At 36.9% G+C, this 16,916-nt stretch overlaps 3 protein-coding genes across 3 annotated transcripts in view; 2 read left to right on the top strand and 1 right to left on the bottom strand.

Annotated features, from left to right (window-relative positions):
* The window catches only part of LOC134664283 (moesin/ezrin/radixin homolog 1), a 67,065-nt gene extending 64,745 nt beyond the window's left edge, over nucleotides 1-2,320 (bottom strand). The window contains exons 1-2 of the mRNA XM_063520843.1: nucleotides 2,194-2,320; nucleotides 1,816-1,849 (exon numbers count right to left, since the gene is read on the bottom strand). Of these exons, the coding sequence (XP_063376913.1) occupies nucleotides 1,816-1,827 (12 nt within the window). The 5' untranslated portion in view covers nucleotides 1,828-1,849; nucleotides 2,194-2,320. The remainder of the gene's footprint in view (nucleotides 1-1,815; nucleotides 1,850-2,193) is intronic.
* The window catches only part of LOC134664298 (uncharacterized), a 184,378-nt gene that overhangs the window by 158,124 nt on the left and 9,338 nt on the right, over nucleotides 1-16,916 (top strand). The window lies entirely within an intron of this gene.
* Nucleotides 4,324-16,417, top strand: LOC134664297 (palmitoyltransferase ZDHHC6). The gene is made up of 8 exons (XM_063520861.1): nucleotides 4,324-4,540; nucleotides 5,142-5,323; nucleotides 8,373-8,457; nucleotides 8,924-9,051; nucleotides 10,919-11,086; nucleotides 11,518-11,724; nucleotides 13,142-13,329; nucleotides 13,977-16,417. Exons 1-8 carry the CDS (start codon nucleotides 4,489-4,491, stop codon nucleotides 14,101-14,103), a joined length of 1,137 nt encoding a protein of 378 aa, XP_063376931.1. The 5' UTR covers nucleotides 4,324-4,488; the 3' UTR covers nucleotides 14,104-16,417.

Below are 16,916 nucleotides of genomic sequence, written 5' to 3'. Positions count from 1 at the left end.
TTAGCAATGCAAGCCTCGAGGTTGGACTGAAGATGAATATGTCAAAGACCAAAGTCATGACTAACGGTATACAACGTAGGATTGAGGTAAACGGAGAACACATTGCATATGTCCATGAATACCTTTATTTGGGCCAAATAGTCTCTTTCCAGGCGCGACAAGAAAAAGAGGTCGACAGACGGACCGAGAACGCCTGGAAGAGCTATTGGTCCATGAAACACCTCATGAAGGGAGATCTACCTCTGTCTCTCAAACGTAGGCTCATGGACATGTGTATACTTCCAGTCCTCACCTATGGTGCTCAAACTTGGTCTTTGACGGAAGCTCAGAAGTCCAAACTCGGGGTTTGTCAGAGAGCTATGGAGCGCAGCATATTAGGTGTGAAACTAAGGGATCACATCCGGAACACCACGCTGCGCTCTAAAACTCAAATAATAGATGTAGCTCGAAAAGCGGCCAAGTTAAAGTGGGACTGGGCTGGTCATGTCTGCCGCATGCCGAATGACTTATGGGCCAAGATAACCACGGAGTGGGTGCCCCATGAGTCGAACCGGAGATGCGGCAGACCTCGTCGGCGATGGCAGGATAACTTAGACTCCTTTTTGAGAGACTGGCCAGATGCAGCTCAAAATCGGGAAGAATGGAAGAAGAGGGGGGAGGCCTTTGCCCAGCAGTGGGACACAATGGGCTCGTAATAATAAATAAATAATAATAAATAATTGTAAATATGTATATATTAAAAAAATGTAAAATGACAACAACAATTTAATATTATTTTAATGAAACAACTGTGAGTAATGATAATTGATAATGTTGAAATACCTATTTAATGTACTATCCCTGTTTGAGTAGGGTTGAATTGGGTCATGTATATGGTTAGTAATTAAGTGATATTAAATAATATGTTCTTCTACAATATCTTGCCATTAAAGTCTTCAAGAAACTGTAGAGCTAAGTTAGTAAAAAAGTTAACATTTTCAGCCATGTTTATATGCAAATTAGATATCCAGGAATATGTTATGTCAATGAATGATAACAAATTGATAAACATTTATTTTTAGTAACTCAACAAAAATTATCAACTGCTAACTTCATAAAATTAAAACTGAACATTAAGCACATTTAAATTTGATATAGTTTCACAATTTTAATGACTCATATAATGCAGTTGTAGTCACAAAGTGATGTCATATTATGTTTAACTATCAATTGTAAGAAACTCATTTGCTACATGTTCATAATAAATCACAGGAAAATAACAAGAAAACAGTAACAGGTAATGTTTGATCATCAATTACTCAAAATAAATACACTAATTTTATGAATCAAGTATGAGTAAGCATCAATGTCATTGCCATACAGGATGCTCTGATAAAAAAAGTCTGCATAAAAATGATAAGGATTGGTTATGGTCAGCTGCCGGCCAGAGCAAGAAATTTTATTAAAATTTCCAACTAGGTATATTTCCATCTTAAGGGAAATGTTTGGCATATCATAATAGAATTATCTTGATCTTATCTTTCTTCAAACAGATAACTCAGAACCTAGTTACAACATTTGTTATCATCCATTAGCCACACTTTTACTTTTAACACACCTATAAGAATGATAAGTGTTAAAAGTTTTAAAATACCTCATGTTATGGTCGCAAATGCAGCTGTATGAGTTGTTTACATTAGGCATTTATGTGTGTTAGTAGTTGTACTGTCGCTCGATCACATAGCGATGGTGAAATCACGATTACATGCAGCCCGCGCTCACTCTTCGCCACTACGGCACTCGTAACCTATAACATGAAAAACAAGCGAAACTCACCGATTTCGGCATCTTGGCGGTTTAGGATCACTATCTGCAACAACACAGCACACGTTAGAGAAACTACACCGTCTACATCCCACTACAAATAGTGCAAACTAAGCAGGCGACATGTACCTCACCGCGTGACATACACTCGCTAAATTGTGAATAACTTAGCGCCTACGAGCGCGCGCAGTGCATGTTACACGCTGCAACATGATCTATTCTATGCATTTTCTCAGAATCTACTCGTATTGATGCGATGACAATAAAATTATAGTCGCCGGCGGTCGTGTAATGTGCACAGAAAAACTTCAACTAGAATCTAGGGTAACTTAATGGAACCGCAAACCAGCACTTTACATGGATATCGAACTGTGAAAATAGTGTACTTACCCGGGAAAAGGAAGAATATCACCTAATTTTCCACATAAGTAGCACAACACATAAAGAATGCACACACCCTAAACGTAAAAGAGCCACAAAAATATCGCGATGTGACAGACAAGACAACTGCGTGACGTGGTAACCGGTGTTGTCATATCTGTCAACTGGCAAAATTGGGGTTACACTTTTTTTAAATTTTGCCAGTGTGCACTGTAAAAGTTTATCCCATCAAAAACATAAATGTAAAAAAGGAGAGCCAAGTTCAATACAAAAATTATGCTTGGCTGTGGGGTTCGCCGCAAAAAGAATGGAGATTTAAATGAGTGCCAAGTTCTATGCAAAATCGAAATATGTATTTATAGGAACAAAATAACATTATAAACAAGTATTAAACTCTATTTCTTTGCTTTATTGGATACCTATAACAATTGCTGTTATTTAAAAAAAATGCGAGATCTTAAAGCAGGTTAGATTTGACTTGGCCAGTTTTCATTACATCAGTCATTTTATAAAGTTATTCAACATATATATTTTGTAATTCTGATAAAAACTGGCCAAGCCAAATCTAACCTACTTTAAGATCTCACATTTTTTTTAAATAACAGCAATTGTTATAGGTATCCAATAAAGCAAAGAAATAGAGTTTAATACTTGTTTATAATGTTATTTTGTTCCTATAAATACATATTTCGATTTTGCATAGAACTTGGCACTCATTTAAATCTCCATTCTTTTTGCGGCGAACCCCACAGCCAAGCATAATTTTTGTATTGAACTTGGCTCTCCTTTTTTACATTTATGTTTTTGATGGGATATCAATACTTTTTGTAAAGAAAACTAGGCAGGTATTGAGATTTAATGTTTTTTCTTGTGTTTCCGCTGCATGTTTTTTACTTCTGTTCTTTGTATTAATTATGTGGTGCCGCGCGCCGCCAACGACACACCGTTGGCCGGTTGTTTAGCGCGTATTACTGGTTTTTTGTATGGGGACCCCCCCTATTTTTTAACTTTTTTTATTTTTTTATTTTTAGATTTTTTCCTACGCTTACACACAATTACCGAGCTGGATTCCAAATTTCATCCTTCTAGGTCACCTGGAAGTAGGTTAGGTTTAGGTACTTATATGTCAGTAACAATAAAAAATGGTTTTTTTGTATGGGGACCCCCCCAATTTTATAACTTTTTTTAATTTTTAGATTTTTTCCTACGCTTTCACACAATAACTGAGCTGGATTCCAAATTTCATCCTTCTAGGTCATCTGGAAGTAGGTTAGGTTTAGGTACTTATATGTCAGTCACAATAAAAAATGGTTTTTTTGTATGGGGACCCCCCCTATTTTATAACTTTTTAAAATTTTTAGATTTTTTCCTACGCTTTCACACAATAACTGAGCTGGATTCCAAATTTCATCCTTCTGGGTCATCTGGAAGTAGGTTAGGTTTAGGTACTATAGGTATGTCAGTCAGTCTTAAAATTTACGATTTTTTGACCTTCATATCTTTATAACCGTTTGAGCTAGCTTCATGAAATTTGGGCTTCTAGATGTCCTTATGGATATAATTAAACACACGTAGTTTTATGTGTTTACGTTAAAGATGTTTTGAGTTATAGAAGGGTCAAAAGTGGCACCAAGTGGTTCGTGTAATATTACACTTGGCGCTGGCTAGCCAGTTCCTTTGCTTGAACTTGGCTTGACACGCTGCCGCGTGTCTAGATATCTTTTTTATAAAAGAAAACACACAGCGACTAAAATGACATACATTCTTAAATATAAATAAATCGTTGTAAGATAAAGGAAATAAAATAAATGAAGTGACTAAAGCCTTCGAGACAAAGAGTAGTATAATATATATATATGTATTTATACTTGGTCAAGCAGATCTTGTCAGTAGAAAAAGGCGGCAAATTTGAAAAATGTAGGCGCGAAGGGATATTGTCTCATAGAAAAACTGAATTTCGCGCCTTTTTTTACTGACATAATTTGCTTAACCAGCTATATATGACTATTCTTTGACTTTTGACTCCACGTTCTCTATGGTAAGGCGGCAGTTGCCAGCTTACTTTTCTTTTTTTAATGTAATAGGGTAATAAGAAAATTGTATCGGGAAACATTCTGTAGCTGTCGTCGATGACAGATGTCAGCCGATTGGTGGTCGGTGCTTTTGCGTTGAGTGTTGTTTTTTACATTTTCGGACCATTATTTACGTACATTTTATTCATATTGTGTGAAGGGAAGAGAATGCATGAGGAGAAATGCTCCTGAAATAATTCCAGCCCTTAAATAATAGCTTAGACAACCTAAAATGTTTGGTTCCTTACGAAGAATTCTGCATTGGGGTCCCATTTGTGTTTTGGGTATGTATTTGATTATAAGATCCTTTCCTGAATCGTTATAGACGTTGTCAAAACTATAAAACTGTATAAATAAGTATGAATTTGTACAGTACTTATTTTTTTAACTATTTCATTATCTACTAAATTGCCAACACTAAGAGCTTTATGGTCAAGAAACGTTCGTCTCATTATTTTCTACTTAATATTAATTTTGTTAAAATCTGGGAAACCTATCTACTGACCAATGCAATTGTTTTTCAAGTTTTCATACAGAAATTTGAATGAATAGTACCTATTCAAGCATTTTCTTTATTTTTTGCCATTTTTCCGTTATTTCTACTCAGAATCACGCGGTCTTTCGATCCTAATGGGATAAAAAAATGTCCCAGAGTTTTTTTCCTATTGTGTTACCATTTCCCCGTATACTTTGTATGGCGGTAACAAAAACAGTTAAAAATACTACCTATGAAAAGGGCTTGCGATCCTGACTAGAAATAACACAAAAGTGGGAAAACGTCACAATATATAAAATGGCAAAAAATAAAAGAAAACTTGTTTTGAACGTGTTGTAATTTTCCTATAATAAAATATGATCATTGTGAACAGAATATATTATTTCCAGGTATAATAAAGCTAGTGACATGGTCCATGGTGCACCTGATCGGCATGTGGTGGCCGCCGCAGGGCTCCCTCGGCGGCGCCGTCCACGCTTGCCTGTTCCTGTTCCTCTCCGGAGGCACTCTGTACTACTTCCTGCAGTCTTTGCTCGAGGGACCGGGCTATGTGCCTTTGGGGTGGAGACCGGTAAGCTATAGTTGACCCAAACCAAACGGACGACCGGGGTCATAAAACTTCTCATTCACACTTGCACGGTTGAAGCTGGGGTGAGAGAGATAGAGATATGATCCCAGTCGTCCGTTTGGTTTGAGTCTACTATAATTAGAAAGAAGCCTTATCGGCGTGAGAATGCTACGCCATCTGCTTGACAGTTATGCACCACGGAGTGCAGGCTATCGCTCAGATTTTCATTTGCAGTTAGTTACTCCACGACTTTCTAAATTTTCTAATTGAAACTATAGTTAGTGCTCTTAGATTATTTAACCGTGTGAACTTGTACCTACCTACACTTAGATATCATTCGGTCATTATCACCGCTGCGGTGTTTGTACATGAAATAATACTAGTTTTTTTTTCACGTTTAATACGATTTCCTGTTTAAGACGCTTTTTTTGCTAAGTCCCCTCAGAATCGTCTTAAGCGGGTTCTACTGTAATTTAAAATTAAATAAATTGGTACCTATATTTACAGTATTAAATAAAATAATAAAAAATAAAAATAAAAAAAATAAAAAGCCTTTTATTTCCTTTTGTTATACATAAGTTTGTTAATATATTTAAGTTGATTTAATTTGTAGGAACCCGTTAGGTGAAGGCCTCTTCCAAAGATATCCATTTTTCACGGTCTTGTGCTATTTTTTTCCAATTTGGACCAGCAATTCTTTTCATGTCTTCCTCCCAGCGCATGTTTGGTTTGCCTTTTCGGCGCTTACCGTCTGGGCCTTTCCAGTTCGTGACTATGGCTGTCCATCTGTGGTCTTTAAGGCGAGCCACATGTCCAGCCCATCTCCATTTTAGCTTTCTAGCGTGTTCTAGAGCATCTATTGCTTTTATTGTTGCTTTTATTTTACTATGTCTTATCTTTTGTATCTTTTTTATGTTCAACATGCTTCGTTCCATTCCCCTCTGGCAAGTAATAATTTTATTTTTTATTTTTTCTGTGAACTTCCATGTCTGGCAAGCATATGTTAAGCTGGGGATGAGGCAGGTGTCCATAGCCTTCTTTTTAAGAGTTATTGGCATGCTACTTTTAAATATTTCTTTATAAGACCAATATTTGTTCCATGTATTTTTGATTCTTCTGTCAACTTCTAGTTCATTGTTCTTGTTGTTGAAACCAATCTGCTTTCCTAAGTATATATAGCTTTCAACATAGTCTAATGGTTTGTTGTCTACAATGATATCTATTTGTTTTGAGTTGGTCATGGTTTTTGTTTTATTTATATTCATCTCCAGTCCTACTTGTTTGCTTGCATTTTGGAGACCATCTATCATGGATTGCAGGTTTCGGGACGATTCCGCGAGCAGCACCAGGTCGTCTGCGAATCTGAGGTGGCTGAGATATTTCCCTTTGATAAATAGGCCTTGGTTTTTCCATTTTAAGCTGCATATGACGTTCTCTAGTACGGCAATGAAAATAGTTGGTGATAAGGGGTCACCTTGACGGACTCCTCTTTCCACTGGAAAGGCCGGACCCATGGTTTCCAGCTTCACTCTGCTGCTGCCTTTTTTGTAGATGTTTTTAAATATATTTATGTATCCACTTTCTATGCCTTGAGTTTTTAGAGTCGTCCATATGCTCTCGTGGGAAACTGTGTCAAACGCCTTTTGGTAGTCGATGAATGCAATGTATAATGGGCGTCGGAATTCTTGATACTTCTCGATTACAAGCTCTAAAGTGTGAATGTGGTCCATGGTCGAGAATCCTTTCCTGAAGCCAGCTTGTTCCACAGGTTGTTTCTTATCTAGTGTTGCACGTATTCTATTGTTAACAATTGTAGAGAAAATATTTACAGTATAAAAATTATATTAACCTGATGTAATGTAATATGCAGAGAGCGCAACTTTGGTGCCGATGACAGACGTATGACGTGAAGCTAAATACAGAGTGTTGTTATCTAGATTATAGATACTTAAACAAATAATAATTTATTAGCCTCTTTAGTTTACTGATATTGAAACTTGAGACTCTTTATACGTACTGGCCACGTATAAACACATAACTAAATGTCTTTGTCATGTTAAAAACAAGATTGTTGGAAATGACAACCAATTACTGTATACTTATTTTTTTATTATTAAAATATAACCGAAATATTATTGTTTGAAGTCGCTATGGAGTCTTTGCAGCCGTATTTGCAGAAATTTCCTTTTCTGATTGTAAAAAATGAAAAAATGTGACCAAAATTTAACAGCAAAAGCAAGCAATATAGAGAAACATTTGAAAACAACAAAGCATATTGAACGAGAAGGAGATCGTTTCGTATAGTTTTTTAATGTTTACATTATTTTTTGTGTAAATTACCAAGCATTTTTATAAATAAAGTATTATATATATATATATATATATATATATATATATATATATATATATATATATATATATATATTATCATTATTAAGAATCATTGAGGTGTTACAATGTTGTTTTAAAAAAACATCCTATATGCGACTTAACGTCATAATGACGTCATCGGCACCAAAGTTGCGCTCTCTGGTAATATGTAATGTAATAATCCTTTATTTCAGACTGTAAATTGCATTATTTTCTACAGTTCTTGCGTTTTTTTTCTGTCTGTGTGCCATTTATTGGCAAAAGGCCTCCTCCAACCTTCTCCATTCCTCTCTATCCTTGGCAACTCTCGTCCATGTGGTTCCTGCTGTGGCTTTGATGTCGTCCACCCATCTTCTAAATGATCTACCTCTTTTCCTTTTCTTATGGCCTGCGAACCAGTTCATTATCGATTTCGACCATTTTTCTTTGCCTCTAATTGTATGTCCTGACCATTTCCATTTTAACTTTTTTATTGTTTTTGTGACATCTTTTGTTTTGGTGATCTTCTATATATTAACCTGAAATTAATTATATTTATAGAGATCTTCTTTTAGATGTGTCGATTATGAACAAAGTCACCTTTTTCCCATTCAGCCTTAAATCAACTTTTTAATTGGTCTCATTTTCTTCAAATCATGATCAAAATCGTATTGTTGTTTATAATTGATATTGTTTTTTACAGGCAAATGAGAAAGACACAGAATACCTGCAGGTCTGCACAATCTGCAATGGATACAAAGCTCCACGGTCACACCATTGTAGTAAATGCAAGTATACTCCACAATGCATAAAGCAACTTCTATTTTAATAGAGTTTGTAGCTAAGCAACTCATTTTCAATAATCACAGTGACCCCATTTCCCTTTTAACACATACAAACTTAATGCATCATCTTGTTTCTGATTTTCTTACGTACCGTAAAATCAGGTACCTAACTATTGTCTTTTAATACAACTATGGACCAGTTTATAACAAAAATAAATCATTATCAACAAGCCTTTTTGATTTGTACTTGTTGCATTTATATGTGATTTTCAACGGGAAAAGGTACCTTATGACGGCTGGCGCTTACGTTGCATAGTACCGCAATAGTACAGGAGTATATTATATTATTATTATTTAGTATATTATTGTTACTTAGATAAACGAATGTTTTTTTCTATATTAGATACTCATTATAATTTGAAAAACTTACCTGATTTTACGGTATCTAATAATATTCTTTATCTCACAGGTGGGCGATGTATATTAAAAATGGACCACCATTGTCCGTGGATCAACTGTTGCGTGGGTCACGCCAACCACGCGTACTTCACGCACTTCTTGGCGTTCGCAGTGCTAGGTTGTCTCCAGGCGTCCATTGTAAGTTTTCTTGCCTGAATTAGCCATGAACATAGTAATAGTAATAGCCTTTATTTCATGCGTTTTTTGTTATTTTTACACTTTCTTTGTTATTATACTTATTTATTAAATTATTAATTTTTAACTTTTATTGTTTTTCAATTTATTTTATTCATTTGCATGCCGCGTGTGCGGAAAAGGCCTCCCCCAGTTTTTCCCATTCCTTCCTATTCTGTGCTGTTCTCCACCAGAATCTATCGAAATTTCGTAGCTCATCTCTCCATCTAGTATTCGGTTTTTTCTGTTTTCTCGGTGTGTCTATTGGTAACCATTCTGTGACATGTTTGGTCCACCGGTTATCTGTAGTGCGACATACATGGCCAGCCCAGGCCCATTTACTCTTTTTTATTGCTTGTGTTACATCTTTTACTCCAGTTTTCTCTCTTATAACTTCATTTCTGATTCTGTCTTTAATTTGAATTTTTAGCATGGACCGTTCCATTGCCCTTTGACAAATCTTCAGTTTATGTGTGTGTTTCTTGGTGGGGCTCCAGGTTTGGGCACCGTAAGTTAAGGTAGGTAGGACAGCAGTATCAAATACTTTTTTCTTAATGGCCATCGACATGTCACTCTTTAGAATTGCTTTTAGAGACCAGTATTTTTTCCACGCTCTACTTATTCTGTAGTCTACTTCCTTGTCGAGTCTGTCTTTGAAGGAAACTATCTGTCCCAGGTATGTGAAATCTTCAGCATATTCCATATTGTTTCTTCCAAGCTTTATTGGTATTTTATCTCCATTAGTAATAATTTTGCATTTTTTCATGTTCATTGCTAAGCCTGCTTCCTTGCATGCTGTGTCAAATTCTAGGATCATTTCCTCCAGTATTTTTGGTTTTTCGGCCACAATTAGAACGTCATCCGCAAACCGTAGGTTATTTATGTACTTCCCATTTATATTTATACCTTTGTTTTCCCATTCTGCTGTCGCATGATGACTTAGGCTTGTGTCAGTCAGGTGACCTAGAAAAGACGGGAAGAGAGTACCAGGCGGAGTATATTATTATACCATGCTGGCCTGAAATATAGTTCGTTTTTTTAGCATTAGAAATAAGGTATAAGGTAGATAATCTTGATGTTTGAAAAACACATTTTAAAAATAAGTTACGGATTTGCCGTAACTGAATGAAACAATTATGAATCTAATACGATCATTTATATTCTTCTGCTTTCATAAGAAATAGTTATTGATTTTTAAAAAGAGTTTTTAATTAAAAGACATGTCAAGATCGCTTACCTTCTTTCAAGTTCTTTCTAATGCTAAAAAAACGAACTATAGCCATGAATTGTTTGTCTTTATCTGTCATTTTGACTGATGTATTTGTAAGAAAGAAATAAAACATAATTTAACTAAATCAGGTCCGTAAAGTTTTATGAATAAGGGGGTTAGACTTTAATAGAATCAGGCGTTACTTTGCGGAAGTTTATATTAAATAAAACAAAATATTGTTTTGCTAATACACGACATAATAACGTACTAGTTAACCAATGCTAAGTGCTAACCCATTATACTTTCTTGCGTATTTTTGCGTGCAACTAAAAACTTATTTCCCTAAGGTTGTCTGGAAGAGATCGCTTACAGCGATAAGACTGCCCGTTGCTACCTGTGTCTACATTGTAAATCTGTTTGCATTTGTGGTGCCATATCGTGACAAGTGACAAGCAAAAGTCACTAAGTACTATCAAAAAAATAAAGTTACAATGCACTTTATTACACTTGTAACACGGTTTATCGTCCAATAATTTCAATGGTGTTAGTTAGTGACTTTTGCTTGTCACCTGACGATATAGAGTATATTTATTTACCCTCTTATTTTTGTACCGTTCTCAGGTGCTGTCAATCTGCATGTACCACGCTCTGAACCGCGCATGGTACGTCCAGAGCGGCGTGCGCGCTCCCCGCGTGCTGCTGACGCTGCCGACGCTGTTGCTGACGCTACTCGCCATCGGCATGTGCGTCGGTGTCGTGCTTGCTGTCGGTACACTGCTGTTTCTACAGGTAAAACTCAGTTCGCTTAATTGGAAGTTTGAAGGCCAATAACATACTTGGAGTAAAAAAAAACCACATATACATTAACTATTAAATTAATAATTTAAAATATCCCTTACTCTATTCTATATGCCAAAAAAAAACGAGTTATGCCAAAAATGTCTTACATTATTTTGGAAAAGAGCTGATACTCTTCAAACTGCTGGGGCGATTTCAATCAAACATAGCTAAGAACCACCGTAAGTAAACTCGCTTTCACGTAAAAAACCGCATTGAAATCGGTCCATCTGTTGGAGACCTACGATGCCACAGACAAACCCACATACGTACAGACAGACAGACAGACATTGACGTCAAACATGTAACACCCCTCTTCTGCATTGGGGATCCTTAAGATAAAAACAGCTGACTTTAAGTGAACCCTTCAATTTCTTCACCAGATCCGAAGCATCCTTCGCAACCGCACCACAATAGAAGACTGGATCCTAGAAAAAGCAGTCTGCCGTCGCCAGGAAGCCGGTCTACCAGCCTTCGTGTTTCCCTACGATCGGGGGTGGAAGGATAACTGGCATATCGTGTTTAAGGGACATCTGTATGATGGCCTTACTTGGCCGGTGAGGGAAGGTTGCGGGCAATATGATCTTACAGTAAGTATCAGTTCAAGGTTTCGCTTTTTAAGAATGATTCGTCGTGCTCGCTATAATAGTATGAGATCAAATCAAATCAAGAGTGAACAGGCACCTTCTGGGCGAGCTCGCTCCATCGTAGGCCACGTCTACGCCTCGGCTAGTCTGTGGCCATGAGTAAGCCCATTCATAATTAAAAAAAAAAAAAGAGATATTTAATAAGACGCTGGGGGACCAGTAGGTTGGTACTACAGTCGCCATCAGATATATCGGAGCGGCCAAGGTGGTCACAAATATCTGAACATGCCTCTATTGTCAAAGCGTTAGAGTGCTTGTTCAGATATTGTGAACACCTTGGCCGCTCCGATATATCTGATGGCGACTGTACATACCTATTAAGTTGTGCACTGGTAGGGACCGTCCTCTTTATGTCTCTGAAAGTATATTTTACCGGTACCATAAGAACTATGCAAAATTGGCAGCAAAACGTGTTTTAAGGCATTTTGCTTTAGGACTCCTGGTCATGGCACCAAATTGTACAGCTCAATGATTGTCAGATTATCATTAGTCATAATTCAGAAACCGTTAACTTTTCAGGATTTTCGTAAAGTTAGCCTATAAATAGGTTAGGTTTGTTGGCAATCCTGAAATGTTACGCGTTTCTGAGAAAAACCAAATTATGACTAACAAAAATGCGGACAAACAATACATTATGACTTAAAACTTTATGGGAAACAATAGAGACCTTTTTATAACGTTTATGGTGGTGGTTCTGGCTCTACGCCTGCTAGTCTTCTGTTTTGATGTTTGGCTCATTATTTACTTTGCTTTAGAACTGTAATAGTTACCTATTTGTTTGACAAGGGGGCAAAGTTGTTGTTTAACCGCTCGTGCTAATATTGATACCCGAGCATTTATCATCCATAATCATCATTTAAAAGTCAATTCTACCAGCAAACATAAGAAACCAATTCAAAATTTGCATTTGATTACACCACACCAGCTCGGAAAGGCTTACTTTGCACTTCAAAAACCGATAGCAAAGTTGCATTTTATTCACATGTGAGGCAAAGTAATCAAATGCAAATTTGGAGTTGTTTTCGTATGTTTGCTGGTAGAATTGACTTTTAAAGGATGATAAATATTTAAAATAACATTCATTTGGATTTGATTTGGTTTGATTTTGTTTGATATTTTACATTTAATATTTGCTTCGGGTGGTGTGGTGAAAAATTTTGTGTTTCACTCGGGGGCAAATTTTGTTTAACCCTCGTGCTTTGAAACCCTCGCAACGCTCAAGATTCCAATTATCGAACCACTCGCTACGCTCGTGGTTCAATTTTGGAATCTTTCGCTTGCTCGGGTATCAATATTAGCACGAGTTAAACAACAACTTTGCCCCCGAGTGAAACAAATAACTATTCTCTTCCTATTCCAGCTTGAACAGCTAGCCCAAAAAGCGGACAAGCGCGTCCGTTCCCGTCTTTACACGGCCGTGGCCAACTACTCCGGTCGCTGGGTGCCCATCTTCAGCAGGCCGAGGGCTGCGCTGGCGGCTCCGTGTACAGATGAGCCCCGTCTACCTTTGCAGCCGGGCGACGTTATAAGAGCTACAAGGCAGAGGAAGTGAGTAATTTGTTTTTATCAAAGACATACATTACAAACATACACTCAGATTTTGAGTGTATTTTCTTTGATGCTCTATGCATTTTGAATGAGTGGTCTAAACGATTTGGGTAATTGAATTAAATTGATGAGGGAACGAGGAGGAAGTTAATCTAGCCAGTTTATGTACTGTTCATGTAATATTGCTGTTTATCATGCCTCAGTCCACTTTCATTTTTAGGGTTCTGTACCCAAAGGGTAAAACGGGACCCTATTACTAAGACTGCTGTCCGTCCGTCCGTCCGTCTGTCACCAGGCTGTATCTCACGAACCGTGATAGCTAGACAGTTGAAATTTTCACAGATGATGTATTTCTGTTGCCGCTATAACAACAAATACTAAAAACAGAATAAAGTAAAGATTTAAGTGGGGCTCCCATACAACAAACGTGATTTTTGACCGAAGTTAAGCAATGTCGGGCGGGGTCAGAACTTGGATGGGTGACCGTTTTTTTTATTTGCCTTTTTTTGCATTATGGTACGGAACCCTTCGTGCGCGAGTCCGATTCGCATCATCATTTTTGATCGTATTTCGACGGAAAGCCGCTATTTGCGAACATTCCTTATATCCCAACCTTGTAACAAAGTACTATCCCGTGCCACTTCCAGACACTGGTTGTTCGGCGAGCGCGTGGAGGAGAGCGGCGCGGGTCGGGGCCCGCGCGGCTGGTTCCCGCGCGCCGCCGCCGCCGCCGCGCCCACCGCCCTGCTGCGCCCCAAGCCTCACCACGACTAGCACGCCGAGTACACTAGCATATAGAGGTGACATTACCTAGGCCCACTTGCACCATTCCACTAACCCGGGGTTAACCGGTTAAACCTGGCGTTACCATGGTTACCAGTACCATTTGACATTAGGTTCGGTTTATAGAAACTTTATTTGTCTAAGAAATTACAGGAATTTCACTTATAAGACTACATAAAAATAGTTAACTTAAAAATTATAAGTTACGCAATAAGCAAGCACTTATGACAATGTTCAATAATAAGTAAGTAAGTAAGTAAGTAAGTAAATATTCTTAAATACACAGTTGCATTTGGATTTAAACTAATGATTCAAACACACAGAATAAAATTAAGATTGGACTCTAATGGTCTTAACATAAGGTTTAGATTTAATTGGTTAGTAATAGGTACATGCGAGGGTATCTTTTTTGTTCGAGTCATGGCTGCCAGCCTTGTTTACGGGGCCAGTTAAACCCGACCTTTAAGCAGTAGTTAATTATCGGTTGTCGTAATGACATTATTTTAATAAATTAATTGATATTTATATTTTAAATATATGTTTGTATGTAAGTTAATAGAGTAATTTTATCCTATATATACATATATATATATTATTTTTTCCATTTTTTTTTTATTATTTAAAGAACATTTGTTTATTTTACGCTTTTTTAATAAAACCAGTGTATATGTATATTTTAATTGAGATGAAAATAGGAGTGTTAAGCCTGTTTTTTAACGTTAACGGTTTAACTGATTAATCCCGGGTTAGCGGAATGGTGCAAGTGCCCCCTAGTGACCTAGTGAATATACACGCTGGCCTAAAAATAAGTAACGGGAATGCCGTTGCCAGGGAGATTTTGGAATTATATAGTAACTTTTACTACGGAGCCAACCCCGGAATCGCGAAAAAAAAATTTACCCTCCCATAGAAAATTGACCAGCCAAAATGTTTGAAACAGCCAAATTTTTGCTCAGTATAATCCCAAAACCTCCCTGGCAACGGGAATGCACTTATTTTTTGGCCACCCTGTATACTTCTTCTACGATCAAAATTCTGTGCTTTTGAAGTGAATTTTTGCGTTGTTTTGCGTCGTTGTCGGTACGCGGTCCCGTATTAAAACGCATCTAGAAGATGGTGCCGTATCTCCGTTACATTCGATCGATGCTTGAAATTTTTATTCTTTCTAGACGTGGCAAAGCGACTACATAATTTACCGATTGATCGATCCGGCTCTGACATCACGACAAGTATTTTTACAATAAATTATACTTACCCAGAGTTTTGTAAATTAAACTTTAAACTTTTTGTAAACGTAAATGGTCACAAGCTGTTGTGAGACACACTAACATTGAATAATTTTACGGTTTAGACTCACTTGTTTTTAGTCACTCGAGTCATGTCGCGCGAGTGACTAAAAACAAGTGAGTCTAAACCGTAAAATTATTCAATGATAATGATATATTTTCTGAAAGCTGCTACGCGTAACGGCCGTTGAAAAAAACAGTTTTAATTTAGAGTTTGTTACGTTTAATAGGATAAACAATTAATTGCGTTTTCCAGTGGCTATTATGGCCTTATGTGCGATGCTAAAACGCTCGAAAGTGCTCAATTTACAAAAAAAAAAACTTATACGAATCCTGTTTCGAACTGAAAGTTACTATGTATTTTGTTGTACTTAGAAGAAAATTGCAATAAAATAAAAAATTAATTAAAATTACAATAAAGTGATAAAGTGTTATTGATAAGTAGTAAGTATTCTTTTGCTGCCAACGGTATAACCCCAGAAGTTATAATGGTATAATGCAAATACAAGTAACTATTTTTTTATGATTTTATTTTTAATGCCATTATTTGTATACCTACTAATAAATTCAGTATTGTTTCTACATACGATTATAGACCCAATTGTAAAAAAGCTGAGGTAAATCCTAGAATGGGTATGATTACATATATTAATATAGATTTAGGCCACTATGACTCAAATGGGGCATTATCTATGAAAGGGGACCTTATTGTCGATGGAGCTTACGCCGCACAGCGTCGCGCGGCATTGTATTTATATCGGAGCATTGTTAATAATGGCGTAAGCGCCTTCGACAATAAGGTCCCTTTTCACAGATAACGTCACAAATAACGGTTTCTAATGGATGTAACAAGATCTCTTAATACAGGTATCTTATCCTTAGACGTGGTTTATAAAAATGTATGAAATGTTGTATGACGCGATATTTACGTGGTATGTACGGACTCTATGTAAGTGTGTACCTACCTACTGCGTAGTTTTGTACATTTATTTATGTAAATAAACTTTATTCGAATAAAAGACTTATTTTTTATTGCCTGTAGGGGAGACCGAGGTGAGTTGTGACAGAGGAGAGTTGTGACATTGTCGATTTTTTGGTATCTAATAACTGTTAGTGAGCTCGCAATGGTGTGCGTTCGTTAGCTCGCAACTTGAACTAACAAACGCGCACTATTGCGACCTAGTTTTTAGTTAATAGATTCAAAAAATCGACAATGTCAAGACTTTAAAAAAAAAATGTTTCTTAAGTATGTTAAGTACACTACATTGTACTAAAAACCCATTTGCATTATGTGACTGTTTGTGTTCTAAATAAAAAAAAATAACTCCTCTGTCACAACTCACCTCGGTCGCCTTTGTCTTCTGCTCGAAGGCGGTTCTCAAAATTGCGCCGCATCCGGAATAGCGTCATTCTATACTTGACTGCGAATGGTCGAAATATGATTTTATTTGCATGTAAACTCGTAACTTCAAAGCTACTAAGCCGATTTTAATCCATGACCCATGAGGTGCCATTTGA

This window comes from Cydia fagiglandana, chromosome 5, assembly GCF_963556715.1.
Source record: "Cydia fagiglandana chromosome 5, ilCydFagi1.1, whole genome shotgun sequence".
NCBI classification, from domain to species: Eukaryota; Metazoa; Arthropoda; class Insecta; order Lepidoptera; family Tortricidae; genus Cydia; species Cydia fagiglandana.
The sequence above is the reverse complement of the archived record's forward strand: the minus strand, read 5'-3'. Positions and strand labels throughout refer to the sequence as shown.